This window comes from Pezoporus occidentalis, unplaced genomic scaffold (assembly GCF_034315485.1).
Source record: "Pezoporus occidentalis ecotype Australia unplaced genomic scaffold, CSIRO_AGI_Poc_V1 ctg19, whole genome shotgun sequence".
NCBI lineage: Eukaryota > Metazoa > Chordata > Aves > Psittaciformes > Psittacidae > Pezoporus > Pezoporus occidentalis.
The window spans coordinates 10,697,626-10,719,084 of record NW_026913748.1 but is presented as its reverse complement, the minus strand read 5'-3'; the positions used below and the strand labels follow the sequence as shown (position 1 = coordinate 10,719,084).

The window sequence follows — 21,459 nt, the reverse complement described above, 5'->3', positions numbered from 1 at the left end:
TCTAAATAGTACATTTTTCCTCAATACCACAGGGATATCAGAGCTTTGCACAGAACCAGCTGGAAACGTTTTGAAAACTATTAAGAATGGTTTTCTTCTGATGTCTTTCAAGGAAATGGCTACCATTTTAACTTAAACTTTTAAAAATAAAACTATGGAGGCAACAAGAGAAAAATTCAGCATGGGAAGCTGAAGTGTTTTCTGGACCAGAGAGTCTGGAAGTGTCAGAGAAACTACAGTGTGGTGGTTGTTAATGTAAAGTAATGGCTGGACTTACATACACACACACACCCCTCCATGCACTCGCACTGCAGTGACTCCAACATTTCTCAGCTTCTATTCACTTAATTCTTAGACTTTGTTTCATCTTTACACAGGTGCAGTAGAAGTTTTCACAAATTTCTATGTGAAAACGGAGGAGGGGACTGTAGTCAATCTCTCAACAACACTTCAATACAGTTGTCAAAAGATGAGACACTGCTCTAATAGATGTATCACTATAACAAAAGAAATTAAATAAACCTAATTTTAAGTCCCACACTAATTAATATATTTAACATCTCTGTTTAAACAAAATCTAAACTGGTCTTACTTGATTTCAACGCATACATGTTAATGAAATTAAAAAGGGCATCCAAGGAATCAAATTATCAATCTGAATATACCTGCAAACAAGAATCATTACAGGATGCAACAAGGACAGAATACTTGTTATACAAGAATAGTGCTCAGGGCCCCAAGCTGATGAAGTAAGGACCTTAAAGTTAACAAGACACTGCCCTGTAACATGGTAAGATACCAGAATGGGCTGTGAGTGATCAGGAATTTCTAGATGGAAACACAAACCTGGTAGATTAAATCTCGAAAACAGTCCAGCCTTGTGAGCAAAAGGTTTCTCTGCAGCTATTTGGCTTTCCTTCCTATGAGGCCAGGTGCAGCTTTGTACTGACATGCATTTCAGTACCTGAGGTCTTTCATTGACAGTCATTCAGGGATCACATCATCAAGTTAATTGTATTGGGGATATGCCCTTTGGCTTCACTTTCTGCTTCATTAGACTTTCTGTGTGATCTTGGTTAAGTAAACTTCTGTTTCCGTTTCCAATTTGTACTATCATGATCTAAATATATCATTAAAGCAACTAAATATAACTGCAACTGTGAGACATTAATGCTGTAAGGGAAGATTGTGGGGAATGTTCTCAACCTATTCTCATCATTGAAGCAGTCAGAAATTAAATTCAGCCAATGCCTATGAAGTACCATTTTTAAAAAAATCAAACTCAGTACATCTAGCAAACAGTTAAGAAATGTCTTGACTGCTTAACATCAGGAATACTCTGGTAGCTGGTGTTCCTTTTCCTCTTGACCAATGCCCATCTGTAACCAGCTACATCTTACAGATGTTTCTGTAAGATACATTTTAAGATATTATTTTAAGGATCTGCTGAAATTCCATCACTCTTATAATTATTTTCTTTGATTCATGCCACCAGCTCTTTCCCTCATCCTCTGTGCAAATCCTCCCTTCCCACTGGCATTGCTGTGATTTACTGAACAGCAGCCAGACTTTACCAGACTGGTAACTTAAGCTGCCTCTGCAGGAAACACATTACGGCTAGAATCATGCCATACTCTGACATACCTTAAAAAGCGGCACTAAAGTCCTTATTTTTGACAGCCACATCGTGAGGGCTACTAAAGATACTTGCCTTTTCTTTGCTCATAGAGAAAACAAATGTACTGGCCAGTGTGGGATGAAACATGGCATTACAGAAAAAGGCATTAAGTCATGCTTTTTCATGCTCTGGTAGGATATGACAACCTTGATGTCACAGGCTATCTTCTCAAGAAGGAAAAAAAATAATTTCATACTATTTCTCAGAAAGGTGAAAACCAAAGTTTATTTTAGATTTCCCAGGTAAGATACAATGTCTTATACAAAATTCTAGTTAGCAAGATTGCTCAAAACTGTACTGATCTCCTGTTTTTTAATGACACCCCTGAAAACCTTTTCTCATTTACTGATTCTCTAACATTTTCCCTCAAAAATCTCCATCGTATGCTGAACACATCTTGTCGGAAAGAACTGGCACAATTTAAAATAGTGCAATACAAACATTTTGCTTTTTCGTTTTTAACTTAATCATAAGTCACATTCAGTAAGGCCTAAAAAGAGACCTCTAAAAAAATTCCATGGCAAATGTTATATCAAAACCTTGAAGGTCATTCCAGCTATGTGTGTTATCTACTTTTGCCATCAAACACCATGTTTTCACTGATTAAAAGGTCTTTATCAAATTGCCCATATGCTGATTTTCATGTAAATCACAGATTATCACTGACATGGTTAAATTACGATGCCTATGTAATTCCCTGGGAAAAAATCCTGCACACTTTGTTATACAGAAAGGCAAAAGATGCAAAGGAAGCATCTGAAATATAAATACACATAGATTTGTGAATAAATGTTAAAATACAAAATACTGATTAATCATTTCTATATATATGGGAAACTACAGAACATGGAAAACCTTTGGTGTTTGAGGTTTTTGATACAAAAATGTATCAAGCTATGAACTGCATACAAGCCCCTACAAATGACCTGAAGTACATAAAAAATAATTTTTCATTCTTTTTTCTTGATGGTCATGCCTTGGAAGAGCATAAATTTGCAACTGGCTTAGAAACAAACGAGTCACATATTCCCATTAAATTCCTAGTTTTAAGAATGCACAATGCAATTCTAGTTTTCTTAAAGCTACTGAGATGTTCAAATACTAAGCTACTGTATCCCCACCACAGTAGTGAAGTCTACGTAAGATTGAATAACCTGAAAATATTTCAAATGTTGATGTTCTCTGGAGCATAAAATAATGTATGCATATGTATGTATGTAAGGTAAGGGATGTTGTACTGTACTGTACTGAGAACACAAGGGAAAAGTTAAAACTAATGTGCTATTTTGAGAAACATTTCCATGCTACTTTCCTTTTTGTTTTTCCCCTTTTCCCTGTACTTCCTGGGGGGGTTGGAAATTCTGACCTACAGAAGTGAAATATTTTACTCTTGGTCATCTTTCAGGAAATCTAAAGCTCCCAATGCTCACTTTATACAACATCACTTTCTCATTTATTTTTTTTTCATGGACATTCCCACTACATACCTATTCATTATTGAATTGCAACGATCTAGTATATACATGGCTAAGATCTGCAAAAATTCACAGGACTGTATCGAACAGCAATTTTAAACCTCAATGTACTGAAAAAGTAGAGATAATTCTCAGTTCATTCAGCAAGGTCTTACCCAAGTCTTTACCATTTCCACTCTCCTGGTACAAAAAAATCCCCAAACCCTGAGGATTTTTTAAAAAGAAAACAAACTGAAACATTTCAGATTTTTACTGTAATAAACCTGGTTCTCAACTTGTACTATATACATACAGAAAGAGCTAATAATGCCTTCTTTATCTTTCCATAAAAGTCTCAGACCAGTGCTGACATTACAGCCATTTTAAATGAGTACTGGTGTGCAATTTCTTTTTTTATTTGGAAAAGTAAATTTAAATCATGTGAAACACAGCTCCACTCTATAAAAAAAAAAAACAAACAACCAAGAAATGGCATTATTCTTTGAAAGTATCAGATTGTAGCATGCTGTCTAAAATGGGTCAAGATTTGATGCAGAACGCTGACAATGTTTTTTTTTTTTTTACACAAACTTCAGTCTAAAATTGTCACAGGCTCCCCATCTGGCACATGAACTCAGTTTGTGCAATTGCCAGCAGTAGTAAAAGCTTTTATTTAGAAGACAATGAGAATGGAAAAAGACTAACTCTTCACTGACCAAAAGATTTTAATAATTCATAAAATAGTTGGCAAGTAACTTAAATGGCATATATATCAGAGCTTCCCAGCATCCCACATCCCTAATTTCAACATCCTTTTCTGATTTCCCCCTCCTTCCTTTCTTCTGTACATTTATATTAAAAAATTTCAAGCAGTACAAAGTTTATTTAAACATCATTTCAGCAGTGGCGCTTCCTCCAAATGACTACAGTCACTACCACACTCTTATGAGTATACTGCTCTACTAGTGAAAAAGTGCCACACAAGTCAGTAAGCTTTTATTCATGTGAAAAACAGAATACATTTTTCACCCTTTTTAAAAAGTAACTGAATAAGGTAAATTGCATGCCTCATACTGCCAGTCACATGAACAGGTACCTCAAAGCTCCTTCCAGATACCTACAGTGGAGCCGTAAGAACTTAACTTTTCATATCAGCCCTGTAGAGGACTTGGGGGTGGTGTTGGTTGATGAGAAACTTAACATGAGCCAGCTTCAGTGTGCGCTCGCAGCCCAGAAAGCCAACCGCATCCTGGGCTGCATCAAAAGAAGCATGACCAGCAGGTCGAAGGAGGTGATCCTGCCCCTCTACTCTGCTCTCGTGAGACCTCACTTGGAATACTGTGTGCAGTTCTGGTGTCCTCAACATAAAAAGGACATGGAACTGTTGGAACAAGTCCAGAGGAGGGCCACGAGGATGATCAGGGGACTGGAGCACCTCCCGTATGAAGACAGGCTGAGGAAGTTGGGGCTGTTCAGCCTGGAGAGGAGAAGGCTGCGTGGAGACCTCATAGCAGCCTTCCAGTATCTGAAGGAGGCCTATAGGGATGCTGGGGAGGGACTCTTCATTAGGGACTGTAGTGACAGGACAAAGAGTAACAGGTTAAAACTTAAACAGAGGAAGCTCAGGTTAGATATGATATGAAGAAATTCTTTACTGTGAAGGTGCTGAGGCATTGGAATGGGTTGCCCAAGGAATCTGTGAATGCTCCATCCCTGGCAGTGTTCAAGGCCAGGTTGGACGAAGCCTTGGGCAACATGATCTAGTGTGAGATGTCCCTGCCCATGGCAGGGGGGTTGTAGGGGTTGTAAGTAGATGATCTTAAGGTCTTTTCCAACCTTAACTATTCTATGATTCTAGCCTTACACTCTGGTATTTTATTGCAAGTCACTATATATTCATCCACAGTAAAGTAAAATAAAATCCTACTGATGAGTGGCATGTGTAAAGTGACTGAATCATAACATTCTTAGAAATGGAATAAAACTATCTTTTTTTATTTTAGTTCTCAATTCAGTGGAATTTAAATTCATTCTGAATAAGCCTGTATAACCAGTGACCCTTACACACATTCACCCTCTCTCTCTGCACATTGTGCGTATATATATAGTTTATATTAACAAAACTAATAATAATACAGTAAAATTACAGCAAAGCAGACAGTAATAAATGGGTGTCAGGTTCTCCAAGATCTCAACTTCACCTAATTAAGTGCAATCACCATTAAGATCATAAACACAAGGCAAATTTTTCTGCATGCTACCCACGACCAAAAGTGGACTTACATGCTAAATAAAACAAGTATAGCAAGAGTAGCACTGCATATTAGACAGCATCTTTCCTCTAAAACTTCAGTTAACCTTTACATCCATAATATAAGATTTCTTCTTTCTGGAAAAATAACCAGAGTCAGCACTCACTTCAAAGGAAAGACTAAACTTTATTCTGCAGAGTAAAATAGACAAGATCAAGGTTATTAAAACAGATTAACTTGAGACATTCAACGCTTGCCGATTTCTGTTTTCCTTTGGACTAACAATTGTTCCCTTACAGAACATGTAGAATATGACTTTTTATACTTCTTAATTTAGCTATTTTAAAGGGATATCTGAGTAAATCATACTAAGTTCAAACTTATTCAGCAGTCCAAACCAGAAACCTCACACTCTTGCATGCTCACAGTGATGAAGGAACACTGCCTATTCAGGTATGTGCTGCTTTCTTTGCACATTTGCCTTTAATAACTCTGTTCCTCTTATATTGCCATCGCCTGCTCTCCAGTCACTAACGCAAGTCTTTACCTTTTCTCATCTCTTTGTTCCCTTCCTAAAAGGTCTTTTTCTAGGTTTGCTGTCCATATTGAAACTGTCCTACGGCAGATCTGTATGGCTTCGTAGTATATTCCAGATCTCGGAGACACACAGCTCATGGTACCTGAAGGCACAACTATTATCAAATGACATAGTCTAGTTGTAAAAGCAAAAACTTAGTATTAGAAATAACATTTTGAAGATAACAAGGCAGTACAGTAATATATTTTGCACGACACAGGTTTGCAGTTACCCCTTGCTCTCTTTCATCATTCGGCAGACATACAAACACTAGAATCCTGTTTTGGCAGCCAAAGTGCAGGTTTTCTGATGGGTTATGACAGCCCTTTTCCACAGTGAGGCCTCAATTAAATGCATTATCCTCAGGCTTTAACAGTAATCTTAACTATTACAATAATTTAGATAATTTCCTCTAAGAACCCTGCATCAGGAGGTCAAGCACACTAATGTTCAAGTACTCAAGATTCACACACACCACTGTCCATCCTGTCTCCCAGCCTGTCAAGGTGATGATGAAGTTTATACATTTATTGATTTAAACCCTATGAGTCAAGTCAATCAGAATCATAACAGGGGTTATGTTCAGTAAGAATTTCTTTTGTAGGCTCAGTGAACTCACTGACAAACAGTTTTCCCCCACTGTAATTCAAATCTTCTATCCAGAAGACTATTTGAAGTATATACCCACAACCATAATAAAAGTATCTGGTTGTGAAAACAAACAAGCCTCCCAACCCAACACATGTATTAGAATTACAATCTCCAATCTCAATCCTGTAATTAACTGTATTTTAGGAAGTCACATTAGTATTTCACAACTGCAATCCTGAAATACATATTTAGATCAATCATGATGCTAAATCATCTTTATTCACTGGGATGTAAGTGCAATTAGGAGCCAACTTTTTATTTTTGTGGGGGTGAGGGTAGGGAGGTGGGTGTTGGTGTTTATCAATTCCCTCACTGCTTTTTACAACCCCAGTTTAGATGTTTCAAAAATATATTGTCAAATGACTTTTTGCTGCAAGTTAAATGCATTGCATTAAGGAATTTAAAAGTCAGATTTTGCAGATGTTCTTGGAAGAAAATAAGATTTTTAAGCCAAATGCAAGAACTAAGCTTTGACAATACTCTGAATCATAAATCCTGCCTCCCCACAGTCAATTAAAAGTTAATGTTAAGCTGTATCAAACATGCACTTCAGCTACTATACAGACTACAAATTTGTTCAGAAATTCCAATTATATCTTACCAAAGTGCAAAATCTCAGTTATAACAAAGAACTACGAGATGCCTTTTTGTACTTCTTAGCTGATTAAAGAAGGAAATACATGCAATATGATCAGCAAAAATAACAGATGACAACAGTTAACTTACCCTGATTAGCAGTCTGTGTTGAAACCAAGTACTGTAAATATCCTTCAGTATTGTCTTACATAAATAAATTCCCTTTTGCAAGACTACTCAAACTCTCTCTAAAATATTAGATATACAAAACCATCTAGGTTTTAAACCTATTTCCTAAGAGCAAGGAGAAAATGAAAAATGACTGAGAAGTGATGGTTGAAGAACTGCTGCTATATTTAGAATAGTTAGCTAATTCAAAGTCAGGAGAAAAGAAACTATGTCCATTTTTTTGGACTTTTGAGTGAAACACCCTAGCACTCCTGCTAAAAAAGCAATTCTTCTCCAATAAAGAAATTAATACCTAGGTACCTGAACTGTTTTACTGAAGTGTGCAACAGCAGAGATATTTCAAATAGATACCATTATTAGAGAATAGAGAGAAGTATGAAGCTGAGTTTTATTTGAGCTATCTAAAGGCAAGAGAAAGGAAAGAGATCAATATCCACTCACCAAAAACACTGGCGATCTAACAGAAAGGCTCGTCTCACATCTCAAGCTCCCAGTTCCAAGAGAAATCATATGTACACTGACAGAAAGATAACAAAAGGGCATGCTGTGCTCTCCTCTACTTCACTTGAATGACAGCTCTACTAACAGGGAACCGAGACACACGGTGCAAAATCTAAGAGTGGGTACTTGATATGAGCATGCTCTGTATCTAATTTAAAATGGCCTGATGCTTCATCTCAGCATGAGATGGCCTACTTCCAAACAATTTCAGAACTTTAAGTCAAATCTAAAATCATTAATTGGAATACGCAAAACTCAGCCACCAAGCAGTATTGATTTGTTTCCACACCCCCCCCCCCAACAATCTGTACTGATGCACAGATAATTATTTGCACTACTTCCCTGCAAGGCATCCTGAGGCTTAAACACTATCATCATGTGCTTTAATGTAATTACAAGGTAACACTGTAATAGACTGAAAACCTTTTCAGGATGGCATATGATTTGAACATCAAGAAGCACAAATCCTAAATCAAACAAAGCCAACAAATGTCTTAAATATTCTCCAAATTCACCCACAGACAGACACAAGCTGTATAGAAGTCTTCTAGGTTTTGCTTTTCCCTCCCTCACAGGCCTCTTTCCATACCTAGTGTATATTCGTTTTTCCTAAGTCTTTCCCCTCTTGTGGGAAGACAAAAGCTATGCCCCAGGCACTCTTGTTTTTTTCTTAAATGCTTTCCTGCTTATCATTCAAGCTGAAAGCAAACCCAGACAGGCTACTTTATATATGCTGTATTTTAAAAGGTACTATATAAAAACCGACACAGCCAAAATCCCGGTCTCTACCACAGCTGGGCAAAGATACCTAACTGAATTTGGAATTAACCCTACTACTTGGAAGGCATGTATCAAATCCTCTTTGATGGATAAAGGTTAATACAATGGCCAGGAGAGAAGCAAGGCACTATCCTTAAGCTTCACTAATGACTACAATTTAAAAATGAGACATTCATATCTGTGCAAAAATGCTTATACTTACTATAAGAATCTGCAACTTCAGCCCCAGATTGATATCAGAAGTCTAAGACATACACAGAACTCATTCTTTGAAAATCCTCTTGGCATAAATACAAAGTATTTATTAAGGTAATTATTTTAACAGTTATGCTTAAGCATTTGCATTTGAACTCACACAAAAATGATAGGAAGTACATTTACTTCAGAAATTCCTTCCAGGAATAAACCCAGAAGTCAAGATGCACAATACAGCTACAGCACAGTTAAACCTGATTTCATGAACAAACTGAAACATCCTATTTCATATTCCAGAGATAATACTGCATCACTATAAAAGGAAGTTTATTTATAATCATATAACACTAACTGCATTCATTTGATTTTTAATCACACAGCACCTTGGTAGCTCGTTTTCTTACACCAACACATACAAAAAGCAACACTTGCTACAGCATCTGTCCAGGTTGTAAAATTCAAATTAATTCTATAGTCTACCATTAGGCAATGTAAAGTCTGCTTCTCAGTAAGCATTTCAGCATTACTTTGTCAGTTAATGAACTCTTAAATTAGCTTATTTTCTCTCATCACCTAACTTTTCATCATTTGCTCTGTTATTTCCCCCTGAACATCCACAGAGATTTAAACTGATGAAATACAATGTATTTTTAAAATGCAAGATGTTGATAACATAAGAGTTGTTTCCTGAATGAGAAATGTTTTCATCAATGTGGGTTTGATCTAGCTTCAGATTCAAACATATTTTAAAAATGCCACTCAAGAAAGATTAATTGTACAAACCCTATCTAACTAATCAGTACTTTGTAGTTTCCACAAATAGAAGATGAAGATGAAAACAAGTCACTAGTAAAATCCATTGAAATTGAAGTACATTGTTCTCTTGTTTCAGGTTTCTTTGCTTTTGCTTTCCAAAATCCCATTAAGCTGAGCACAAATTACAAGAATTTTCTTGAGGCTAGACAACAACTTACAAATCCAAAAGGTCTGCTCTGAAGTTAAATTTTTTGTGGGCATATTCTCCCCCAAAAGACCAATTTTTGTGGAAAAACCTCCTCTGCGTTGCCTGGACATCTGCCCAACTTGTTAGAGGAGCTTAAGTAAGTTTCAGGACAGTTTCTGTTCCTTCTTTTGATGAATCTGTATCTTATTGTCTTAATGACCAACAAACTGTAGCTACAATAATGAAATGCAAAGGGGCACTATAAATAGCACTTGAAACCAAAATACTTTGATTCAACAACTAATGAAAATGCTAAAGGAAATCTCTCACTGAATTTGAAAGGATTCCGCTACAATGACATAAATTTGAGTTTGAAGACCTTCACATTTAATAAGAAAGTTTTATAGTGCGTATAAATTTGTCAATTTGTAATCTAATACATATCTTGAAAGAAAAAAAAAAAATCAATACGTGAGTAGAAAAATAAACCCTGCACATAGGACTTCCAGAAAATAACTATTCTTCTGAGCCTGTCAAAGCTGGTAATAGATTAAAATCAAACTTCAGACCTGAAAGCTGAAACATTTTTATGAAGTTTCTGCACTGACATACAAACCAAAGCCTTGTTATCACATCGCACACTAAAACTATGCCAAACTACTGTGTGTTGCTATAACGACCTATGAGAGTATTTCAGGAGTAAGATTCACTTCAGTAAACTTAGCACACAGTTAAAAGTTACAACAGAAGGTGTTTAATGACTGAGTTTTTTTTTTTTTTAATATATTTATCAAGAAATCATGTGGTGCACACTTTGACATCTTTGCTCCTTTAACAGCTTCTTAGCAACAGTTCACTCACAAACACCTTCGATCACATGTTCTGACAGCAGAGCAGCTCATTATGATAAGACTGATGTTTTACATTCTGTTTAGGTTCATTTTAAGTCTCAATATCAAACTCATCACTATTTCAGAATGAAGATTCCCTTTTAAGCTTATAACTAGGCTTTATATGGATTTTATTAAAAGCTTTGACTTAACACAACTGATGTTTTTAACTAAATATGATAAATTTTTCAGTAAATTATATACAGCTGAGTTTCACAAGACTCTATGGCATCCTAAAAAAAATAAATCAATCCACAATCGTGTCTCTTACAGATTGAAAAATCTGTTTGCCATTATGTTTTTATGTCTCAATTATCAGCTGACCTATTCAAGTGGAAAAAACATTTTTTAAACAAAACTAATTAAAAGTTCATAACTGTGTTTAGATAACCACAACTATATTACATATGCAAAAGTTCAAAAGATGAGTCATTTTCCTCTTATTTATACAATATCACTTATGTTCTTAATTTGTATTCATAGTTTCACCTGTGCTACATATTTGCAGTGTGCTTATTGTGTAATATTTAAGTTTCTACACTAATAAGTATATTTCCCCAGGTTTGATTTTCTTTTGTGATTGTTTCTGCACCTTATTTGGCTGTCTCACTAGTTTACAGCTTTTCTTTCCACCCTATGGGTTATCTTGCTTCAATTTTCTTCCTTTTTTTTTTCCCTGTTAACTTATCTCCTCATGCCTTCAATATTGAAAGAAAACTGAACAGATGTTAAATATTAGTTATGAATAGCAATTTTGAACAATCAGGCATAACAACAGTTGAGAAAAAGGAACATACAAATCTTTTGAACGAAGAATGCTAAATGAACTTTCATTTAGCATGTATCATATAGCTAAAGGCATCAGGAACTGGTTAATACCAAAATCAGGATTAAGACATAAAAACACTACAGAAAGACAGCACTTATTACCTGTGGTGTTTGTTTTACTTTGGTCACTGTCTATGTTTTCACAGTTTATCTGAGCAGTTAACTCCAGAAACTCAGAGAAGCAGGAAGTGTCTCACTCCACTCAAGCATAGCAAAGTCAGTGCACCTGCAGTAAACCTAAAAAGAACAGTCCGTGGGGCTCACACAACCCACCTGAAAGACATTACCATTACTAACTCTAAGAACCTTCTCTAAAGCGTGTCCTCCTCACCCCATCTCTTCATTTGAAAGCTTCATGATGGAGGAGTTTACAATTACATGACAAAAGGGCAAACGAGGCATCAAAGAATCCACAAAATACATTTAACTACATCAGCTGAGAAGAGACCTGTATTCTACTCCTTATCAAGTTATTGCAAACCTCTGGTAAGTCCGTCTTTTCATACTCTGATTTCACTCTTCATATACCCATAATTAAACTGAATAATCAGCTACGAGTTTGTGTATTACCATTTAGATATCTATCTATATAGACCTAGATAATATATTTTTAATATATATTTATAGGGTGCCTGACATCAAATCCACCTTTCATAAAGGCAAGCTACATGTGTGTCTATCCTGATTACAAGCACTAGCTACACAGACAACTCACTACCTATCCTCAGAGTAGACAGAATTCCCCTTCATCCACTATTCCCTTAAATTTTCTTTTCTTTCAAAAGAACTGTACTTGGTATGGCAAATTTTTGATGGTTTCTAAAATTCAATCCATTAGTGACATTCCTTTATATTTTGTGACTATTCCCAGAGTTACTATTACAAAATAATAAAAAAAAAATAGTAATTCCCTGTATGAACATGCTTTTACTTCTGCTCAAAATCAGCAATCTCAGGAATCCAATCTGAATACTTGATGTCCAGTATAACTGATTTTTCTGTAGATTTCTGATACTGCAAGAATTGCTCAAGTTAAAAACATTTTTTAGGGCATTATAGACTTGGTTGGCTGGTAACACATCCTTCAATTACATCTAGCGTAAATAAAAGCAGCATAAAATATTTTTCGGTTTTGGATGAAACACAAGTGAACCAACCCATAAATGAAAGTTTTTATGTAAGAAACACTGAAGCTCAGCAGCCCTTTTGTGCTGCAAGACCTACAATAATTTTCAAATCCTTATTCAATAACTGTCACAGAGCACAAATCCTTTTCATTAACTGATAAAGCCAGAGTTAACACTGCCGAGACTCCACCTGGAAGACATCTGAATTCTTCCCTCAAACTTACTTACTAGCCAGCAAAAGCTCTTTGCAAGGTTCTTAAACTCATTCTGAATGGCTGTTACACATTCACACATTAAGCTTTTTTGTACCAATGGAATTAATTCTAAAGTAAAAACAGCCTTTTGTAGAGCTATCATTTAATACTTACAAAAAATACTTACAAATACAGTGATTTAATTAATTTAAAATTAACCAACTAGAAAAGCATGCTACTCTGACAACTTGCTGTGTACCCAATATGTAATTACAGACAGGATTACTGGCTGAACCAAGTTGAACAAGGATCAAGTTCTCTGTCCCATTTCCAAAGTCTCTCCATATGCAAAAAATTGATGAAATCTGTGCAATGAAAGAAAGGAGGACATTACAGGAAATGTAATATACTGAAGGAAAATATGTATCACTTCTTTCAAAATTATTTAAAGCAAAATACAGATCAGCACCTCTAAATAGCAAGGTAAGAAAAGTTTACTGAAAGAAAGAAAAATTCTGGAAGTGTTGGTCGATTGCTGAGGTGAGTAGCTCGAGAGAGGACGCCTTCAACACCGGAGCGGGGGGAGATCAGCGTCCAGGAGCCTCAACTCGGAGCAACAAGAGCCACCGAGGGAGCCTCAAGTCCTCGACAGGACCTGCCCAGGAGCCGGCAGCTCAGCTGACGCGAGCGAGCAGCTGACTCACACGGGGCGGAGCCAGGAGCAGCGGCACCAGCCCTGATTGGTTAAAAACCTGCCCCAGGGAGCGCGGCGAACAGAGCGGGTCGAGGCAGTTCGCGCGGGCAGGCGAGCGCGGTGGTGAGCGCTCGGCGTGTGAGCAGGGCCCGGTCCGGGAGCTCGGCTCTGGCTGCCCCGGCGGTGGCAGCGTAGGCACCCAGACAGAGCCGGTGAGAGGGGAGGCTGCAGTGCAGAGCTCGGGGTGCAGAGAGTGCCTGCACTGGTCTGGTGAGGGGAGGGTGCGCAATGGGCAGGGCTGCACTCGGTGCTCCCTGGTGGAGGTCCTCCTGCAGCAGGGGCTGAGCTGCGGGATGTCAGGGAAGCTGAGAGGAAGCAGGAATGCTTGCTCCACGCCCAAACTGCCCAGGGGCCTCGAGCTTCACCTCTACCTCATGGAGGAAAGAAGGAGGCCGTTAACCCGGGAAGCTGGGAATTAGTGACAAAAAAAAAAAACAAACACAAAAACACACAAAAAAAAAAAGGAAAAGGACAACCAAAAGCAAGGGGCTTCCCCCTAAATCCCCTGTCCCCACGCAGAACCGCTTTGCTGGCCTGCAGGGGGCTAATGAGGAAGCGCACTCGAGCCAGAAACAGGCGGCTGATGCACTGCTAAAGATCTCTACTGGTGCTGCCAGCAAAAAGCGACGGGTTGTAGTAGTAGGGGACTCTACACTGAAAGGGACAGAAGCACTCGTCTGTCAGCCAGACCCCATCTCAAGGGAGGTGTGTTGCCCACCAGGGGCACAGATCAGGGATGCGGCAGAGAGGCTGCCTGCTCTAGTGAGTCCCATGGACTATTACCCACTCCTGGTGATACATGTGGGTGCTAGGGATATAGATAGTAGTAGCCTGGGGAACATAAAGAAGGACTACAGAGCCCTGGGGGAGGTGGTTATGGGCTCTGGAGCTCAGATTGTCTTTTCATCAATTCTCCAGGGTACAGGAGAGGACCTAAAAAAAGCTAGGAGGATTAACCAAGTTAATAAACAATTAAAAGGGTGGTGCCATAGTCAGGGGTTTGGGTGTCTTGAACACGGGACCCAAGCTTGTAGGCCAGGTCTAGTGGGGGCTGGTGGAGCTGGTCTGATAAAGAAGGGAAAGAGCAGTTTTAGTAGGAGGCTTGTCAGACTGGTCAAGGAGGCTTTAAACTAGATGTGTTGAGGGAGGGGGGCATCATTCCATTCCAACACACCCAGTCAGTTGACAGAACCTATAATAAATGCTCAGAGCAATGTAGAGATATCCCAGCTGCTCCAGCCAATGAGCCAGCTTCAGTTGGAGCTCAGCTCAGATGCCTCTATACAAATGCCCGTAGCATGGGAAACAAACAAGAGGAATTAGAGATGTGTGCACATCTATGGGGGTATGATATAATAGGCATCACCGAAACATGGTGGGATGGCTCCTATGCCTGGAGTGTTGGAATGGAAGGTTACAGGCTCTTTAGAAAAGACAGGCCTGGCAGGTGGGGAGGGGGAGTTGCCCTTTATGTTAGGGATAGGCTGGAGAGTGTGGAACTGTGTCTGGGGACAGGTGAGCAGTTTGTGGGTCAGGGTTAAAGGGAATATAGCTATGGGAGACATTACTGTGGGGATCTGTTACAGACCGCCTCATCAAAAGGACTCTGTGGTGAAGCACTCTATAGACAGATAGAAATAGCCTCACGCTCACAGGCCCTTGTTCTCATGGGTGACTTCAACCACCCTGACATCTGTTGGAAGGACGGTACGGCCCGGCACAAGCAATCCAGGAGGTTCCTCGATTGTGTAGAAGACAGCTTCCTCCTGCAAGTAATAGCAGAGCCTACAAGAAGAGGTGCCATGCCTGACCTCGTGCTCACCAACAGGGAAGGGCTCGTTGGAAATGTGATACTCCAGGGCAGCCTTGGATGCAGCGATCATGAGATGCTCAAATTTGAGATCCTCAGGACAGTGAGAAGAGCATGCAGCAAGCTCACTGCCCTGGACTTCAGGAGAGCAGACTTTGGCCTCTTCAGGAACCTGCTTAGTAAGGTTCCATGGGATACAGCCCTAGAGGGCAGAGGGGCCCAAGACTCTTGGTTGATATTCCAGGATCACCTGCTGCAAGCTCAGGAGTGTTGCATCCCAACCAGAAGGAAGTGCAGCAGGAGGGCCAGGAGACCTCCTTGGATGGATAAGGAGCTCCTGAGGAAAATTCAAATGAAAAAAGAGGCTTATAATAAGTGGAAGCAAGGACAGGTGGCATGGGAAGAGTATAGGGATATTGTCCAAGAAGCTAGGGACCAGGTTAGGAAAGCTAAGGCTCAGTTAGAATTAAACTTAGCTAGAGGTATTGAAGACAACAGGAAGGGATTCTACAAGTACATAGCAAATAAAAAACAGACTAGGGAGAATGTAGGCCCCCTCAGGAAGCTCTCGGGAGAACTGGCTACACAGGATTTGGGGAAGGCCGAGGTTCTGAATGACTTCTTTGCCTCTGTTTTCACTGGCAAAGGCTCTGACCAAACCACCCAAACCTTGGAAGGCAGATGCAGGGACTGTGAGAATGAAGACCTTGCGCCCACTGTAGGAGAGGAACTGGTTCGAGACCATCTTAAAAATCTGAATGTGCACAAGTCCATGGGTCCTGATGAGATCCATCTGCGGGCCCTGAAGGAGCTGGCAAATGAAGTTCCCAAGCCACTGGCCATCATATTTGAGAAATCATGGCGGTCAGGTGAAGTTCCTGACGACTGGAAAAAGGGCCATATAACCCCCATTTTCAAGAAAGGGAAAATGGATGACCCAGGGAATTACAGACCAGTCAGTCTCACCTCTGTGCCTGGCAAAATCTTGGAGCAGATTCTACTGGAAGGCATGCTAAGGCACATGAAAATCAACAAGGTGCTTGGTGACAGCCAGCATGGCTTCACTAAGGGGAAGTCCTGCCTGACCAATTTGGTGGCCTTCTATGATGGGGCTACAGAACTGATGGACAGGGGTAGAGCAGTTGACGTCATCTACCTGGACTTGTGCAAAGCATTCGACACAGTCCCACACGACATCCTTGTCTCTAAATTGGAGAGACATCAATTTGATGGATGGACCACTCGGTGGATAAAGAACTGGATGGATGGCTGCACACAAAGAGTTGTCGTCAATGGCTCAATGTCCACTTGGAGACCAGTAACGAGTGCTGTCCCTCAGGGATCAGTGTTGGGACCGGTCTTGTTTAACATCTTTGTTGCTGACATGGACAGTGGGATTGAGTGCACCTTCAGCAAGTTTGCCGATGACACCAAGCTGTGTGGTTCGGTTGATACCCTGGAGGGAAGGAATGCCATCCAGAGGGACCTTGACATGCTTGTGAGGTGGGCTGATGCCAACCTCATGAAGTTTAACCATGCCAAGTGCAAGGTCCTACACCTGGGTTGGAGCAATCCCAGGCACAGCTACAGGTTGGGCAGGGAAGAGATTCAAAGCAGCCCTGCAGAGAAGGACTTAGGGGTGTTGGTTGATGAGAAAATGAACATGAGCCGGCTTCAGTGTGCACTTGCAGCCCACAAAGCCAACTGTATCCTGGGCTGCATCAAAAGGAGACTGACCAGCAGGTCAAAGGAGGTGATCCTGCCCCTCTACTCTGCTCTTGTGAGACCTCACCTGGAGTATTGTGTGCAGTTCTGGTGTCCTCAACATAAAAAGGATATGGAACTGTTGGAACAAGTCCAGAGAAGGGCCACGAGGATGATCAGGGGACTGGAGCACCTCCCATATGAAGATAGGCTGAGGAAGTTGGGGCTGTTCAGCCTGGAGTAGAGAAGGCTGTATGGAGACCTCATAGCAGCCTTCCAGTATCTGCAGGGGGCCTATAGGGATGCTGGGGAGGGACTCTTCATTAGAGACTGTAGTGACAGGACAAGGGGTAACGGGTTAAAACTTAAACAGGGGAAGTTTAGATTGGATATAAGGAGGAAATTCCTTCCTGTTAGGGTGGTGAGGCACTGGAATGGGTTGCCCAGGGAGGCTGTGAATGCTCCATCCCTGGCGGTGTTCAAGACCAGGTTGGACAAAGCCTTGGGTGACACGGTTTAGTGTGAGGTGTCCCTGCCCATGGCAGGGGGGTTGGAACTAGATGATCTTAAGGTCCTTTCCAACCCTAACAATTCTATGATTCTGTGAAATGAGAGGAAAAAGAATACTGTATTCAATGAAGACAAGCAAGCAAAAAAATAAATACACTGCAGGCTCTGAGGAACCACTTGCAAATGTGTATAGGGTGAAAAGGGGAGAGATGGATCCTGCATCTCAAGCCTAATATAGCTTGTCTTTCAAACTTTAGAATTAGGAAGCTTTTCAACCAAAAAAAAAAAAAAAGAAATTAGAAAGCTAAAATGAAACAAAACAAGAGGGCTGATAGTAGGTATGGTCACTGCAGAAAGCTCAGCTAAATTATTTTTCTGTTTTCTTTTTACAACTGGGAAAGCCTTTATGGCACCCTTGTTCACCTAACTGACTCAAGGCTGATTAAACAAATAATTAAACTAGTGGTTGAATGCCGAACAGGGTGAAGCAGCCAGACAGTGTTCTGTAACCACAGTTTATCTATTGACCAAGTTATCTGCCTTAGTTCCACAGAACCGGAAGGTCCCGACTCTTTGTCAAGTTTTACAGAGCATTTAGGGTCACCTAGAGGACTACAGACCAGGTAAGCCCTATAGTTTGTCCCAGACAAACAGTTTTGTGTTCATATTAGTCCTTACACACAAACAAAACATATAAACTCCAAAGATGTTCCAAAAAAACTGCAACAAATATGTCTAAAGCATGTAGAACACTTGTAAGGAGCAAAAGTAGATTGACAGATCTCAGACTGGGAATGTGATAAAGATCATTTTATCACTCAGGTTTTATGGTAAACAGTGCACCGCTGCACCTACATGAAAAGCAGCATGCATCAAATGACACTAGATGGTAGCAATACAAAACTAAATAGGTGATAGTCCTTCATACATGCAGTCGGGCAGTTGGGGCACAGAGCTCCTTCTAGCCTCTAAAACCACTTGTGAAGAGTTTGCATTGATTCAGGAATGCATTCAGAAACCCATCAGGTGCAGTCAAATACAAAAATATACCCTCTGCCTCTGGAAGTCACAACACCCCACTGTTGCTGGATAGGAATTCTTGTATAGGTTCCCTCCACAAAAAAAAAAACAAAACAAAACAAACCACCACAAAACAAAAATCCCAGTCTCTGGCTATCTCAATTTCTGCAATACTAATACTGCAAAAACTGCAAATACACTCTTATTAGAAACCTAGAAGACAGAACATATCAAACTACCGAGATAGTTTCTCCTGTATTTGGCTGCTTTTCTCAGCTACTGTGAAGACCTGTAGGAATGGTATTATGGTATCAATTTATTATGTATTTAGGGTTTAGGGTTTGTTGTTTTGTTTTTTTTTTTTTTTTGTGGGGGTGGTGTTTTTTGAAACTTACATATTTCTTTAAACAGTTTTCACTATTCCCCTGCCTTCTCCAGCATCCTTTTTCAACAAGATAGGGAATGAGCTACCAACTTGTGGCATGGAGTTGACTTTCACTTCAAATTACACCAGCAGGCCAGAGCTTATGGACTGTTCCCTATTTCACTGGAAACTGGTGTAGCATGGGTTGTGGAAGAGAGAAGAGAGTAATTCTCAAGCCACAGACACTGGAAGATTATTAAATCAGTGAGCAGGATAATTAAACTCTGAATGATCCACAGCTAATTTGGATTTGAACTTTATCACACAACACAGGTATATAATTACAATTTTCAGTCAAGAAATCTTACAGAAGAATCCTCGTTAGGGTTTCCCACTCACAGATGCCTAAAACAGGGATACTATTTCATATATTCAAACAACAGATTCACAAGCTGGTGTGTAGCTGTTTAATTTTATTCTCAACTGAATCACCACATCCAGCCGGATTAGCCACTAATATTACAGGCTTTCATTCTGTACAAGCTGCCACCAATTCAGCAGAGCTATCCTCACCAAGAACTCCCACTGTTGGATGGATACCAACCACTTACACCTGCTGAAAGCAAATCTAATCAAAGTGACAGTTATAATAACACTAGCACAGACAAAAATCACTATTATGGCTTTCCCTTTTGTTAAAGTCAATTTCACTGATCTAATGAGCTTTATATTCCCCAATATGAAAAAGCCTACATGCATCAATAAAACCTAGAGGGAGCAACACTTTAAATGCCTTTTTTTTTAAATTTACTTTTATTTTCATGACAGCAGCCCAGGAATAAAGGTTTTTTTATTATTCCAATATTTCAAGTCCTTCAAAAAGTATACAATTGGTAATCAGGATACCATTCAGACATGATTCACAGGAAATAAGCTAAAAACAAAACCACAACAAAGTCAACAAGTAAATATGATTTGCATGACTAAAAAAAAAAATCTCAGTTTTGAATCCTACAGTCAAATTTTAGTTAAGATAGCAAACACCAAGATTATTTTGCAAGCTATTCATATTTTCTTAAAATTCCCATCTTTAAAATTAAGATATACTCACACTGACATGGGGACAATGTGGATTTACAGTACCTTTAAGAACAAGAAGGTAAACACTGAAAATTTGACTTCCTACAAGTAAAACACTCATTCTCATCCAAAGCACTTAAAAAAAAAACAAACAAAAAAAACACACAGGAAATTTGAATGGTGAAGTGTGTGGTATACTATATGCTGAAACCAAGCTCCAAAAACCCAGTAAGTCCAAAAAAGAAAAAGAAAAATTAATGAGCAAGACAGCCAACATGTGTGGTTTCAATTCAATCGAGAGGAAGTTCATTCATAGGTTTACTTAAACTTCCCTCTCAAGCAGTATCTGACAGACTTCTGAGGTTTTTAAGGCCAAGGCATTACTTTCATATATATACATATATATGTACACGCACACACACTGATACACAAACAGTCCCAAAGCAGTACTACTTGGAAAGCAGAAAACTAAAAGAAAAGTTTATTGCTTCATTCTCCACTGATAACACGAGAATCTTATTACTTTAATCCACTGTTGAGGAGATGAGAAGTAGAATGCTGCTCATTTTGCACCTTTTAAGCCCTTTGTGACTCAAGACTTCAAAGCAAACTGCAAAAATAACTGTGTAGCTTAAAAAAAAAAAAGACGAACTGTTGTTGGTTTTAACTCAGAATTGAGTAAAAAAATATATATACACTAAAAAAATATATAAAATAAAAAGACTGATTAATTGTAGCAATTCAATGTTTGCAAAACAGTATTTTGGTGCAGCATAGCCTGAATCCTGGCTCTCTATCAGTGTGCAAATAGCATAAATGGATAAAACCTGAAAATGTGTTTATATCAACCTACCTACGAGTTTCTCTTCCCAATAGCTGCTCTGCCTATTAAAACGCATTATGCACACAGACATTCATCTTTGCAACGTGCAGTTTTACAGTAAGCAATTTGGTAGACAAAACTCGCAATGTTCGTTTGACATATGCACAGAGTAAACCCTATCAGACCATTCCTTCATCATGCCCAGCTACAGAATTCTCAGGAAACCATCTGCAAACAAACAGGAGTTAACATTTTCGCCACGTGAATTCCTCCATCTTAAAAATCCTGTTGGTCTGAAGTGGTTTAAAAGCAGAGCTATAGTTTTCCACACAATATCCTATGCTGCACTTCAAATTATGTTTGAAAATACTTGAAACAATGTTATAATTTACTCTGTATACACACATGTAGTATTGTTACAGGAATTAATGACACAACAGCAATTATGGATTAATGTTCTTTATTGGTAAATCCGTAGCTGCTAAGACTATAATGCTGAGATATTACAAAACTGCAAAAACACATTACCATGCTCTCAGTTGTAGAGTGATGCCAGGCC

The 21,459-nt window shown here is 39.2% G+C and overlaps 1 protein-coding gene across 25 annotated transcripts in view; it reads right to left on the bottom strand.

Annotated features, from left to right (window-relative positions):
* Positions 1 to 21,459, bottom strand: part of PLEKHA5 (pleckstrin homology domain containing A5) — a 159,186-nt gene that overhangs the window by 88,197 nt on the left and 49,530 nt on the right. The window contains exons 4-5 of one of the 25 annotated variants that reach the window (XR_009964393.1): positions 11,617 to 11,740; positions 11,105 to 11,403 (exon numbers count right to left, since the gene is read on the bottom strand). The exons of 23 other annotated variants lie outside the window; for them this stretch is intronic. Coding sequence is in view for 1 of the 2 variants with exons in the window: in XM_062616765.1 (XP_062472749.1) it covers positions 11,379 to 11,403 (25 nt within the window). In the remaining variant the exon portion in view is untranslated. Of the gene's footprint in view, positions 1 to 11,104; positions 11,404 to 11,616; positions 11,741 to 21,459 lie in introns of those variants that run through there. One more of the 25 variants, XM_062616765.1, reaches the window with a different exon arrangement.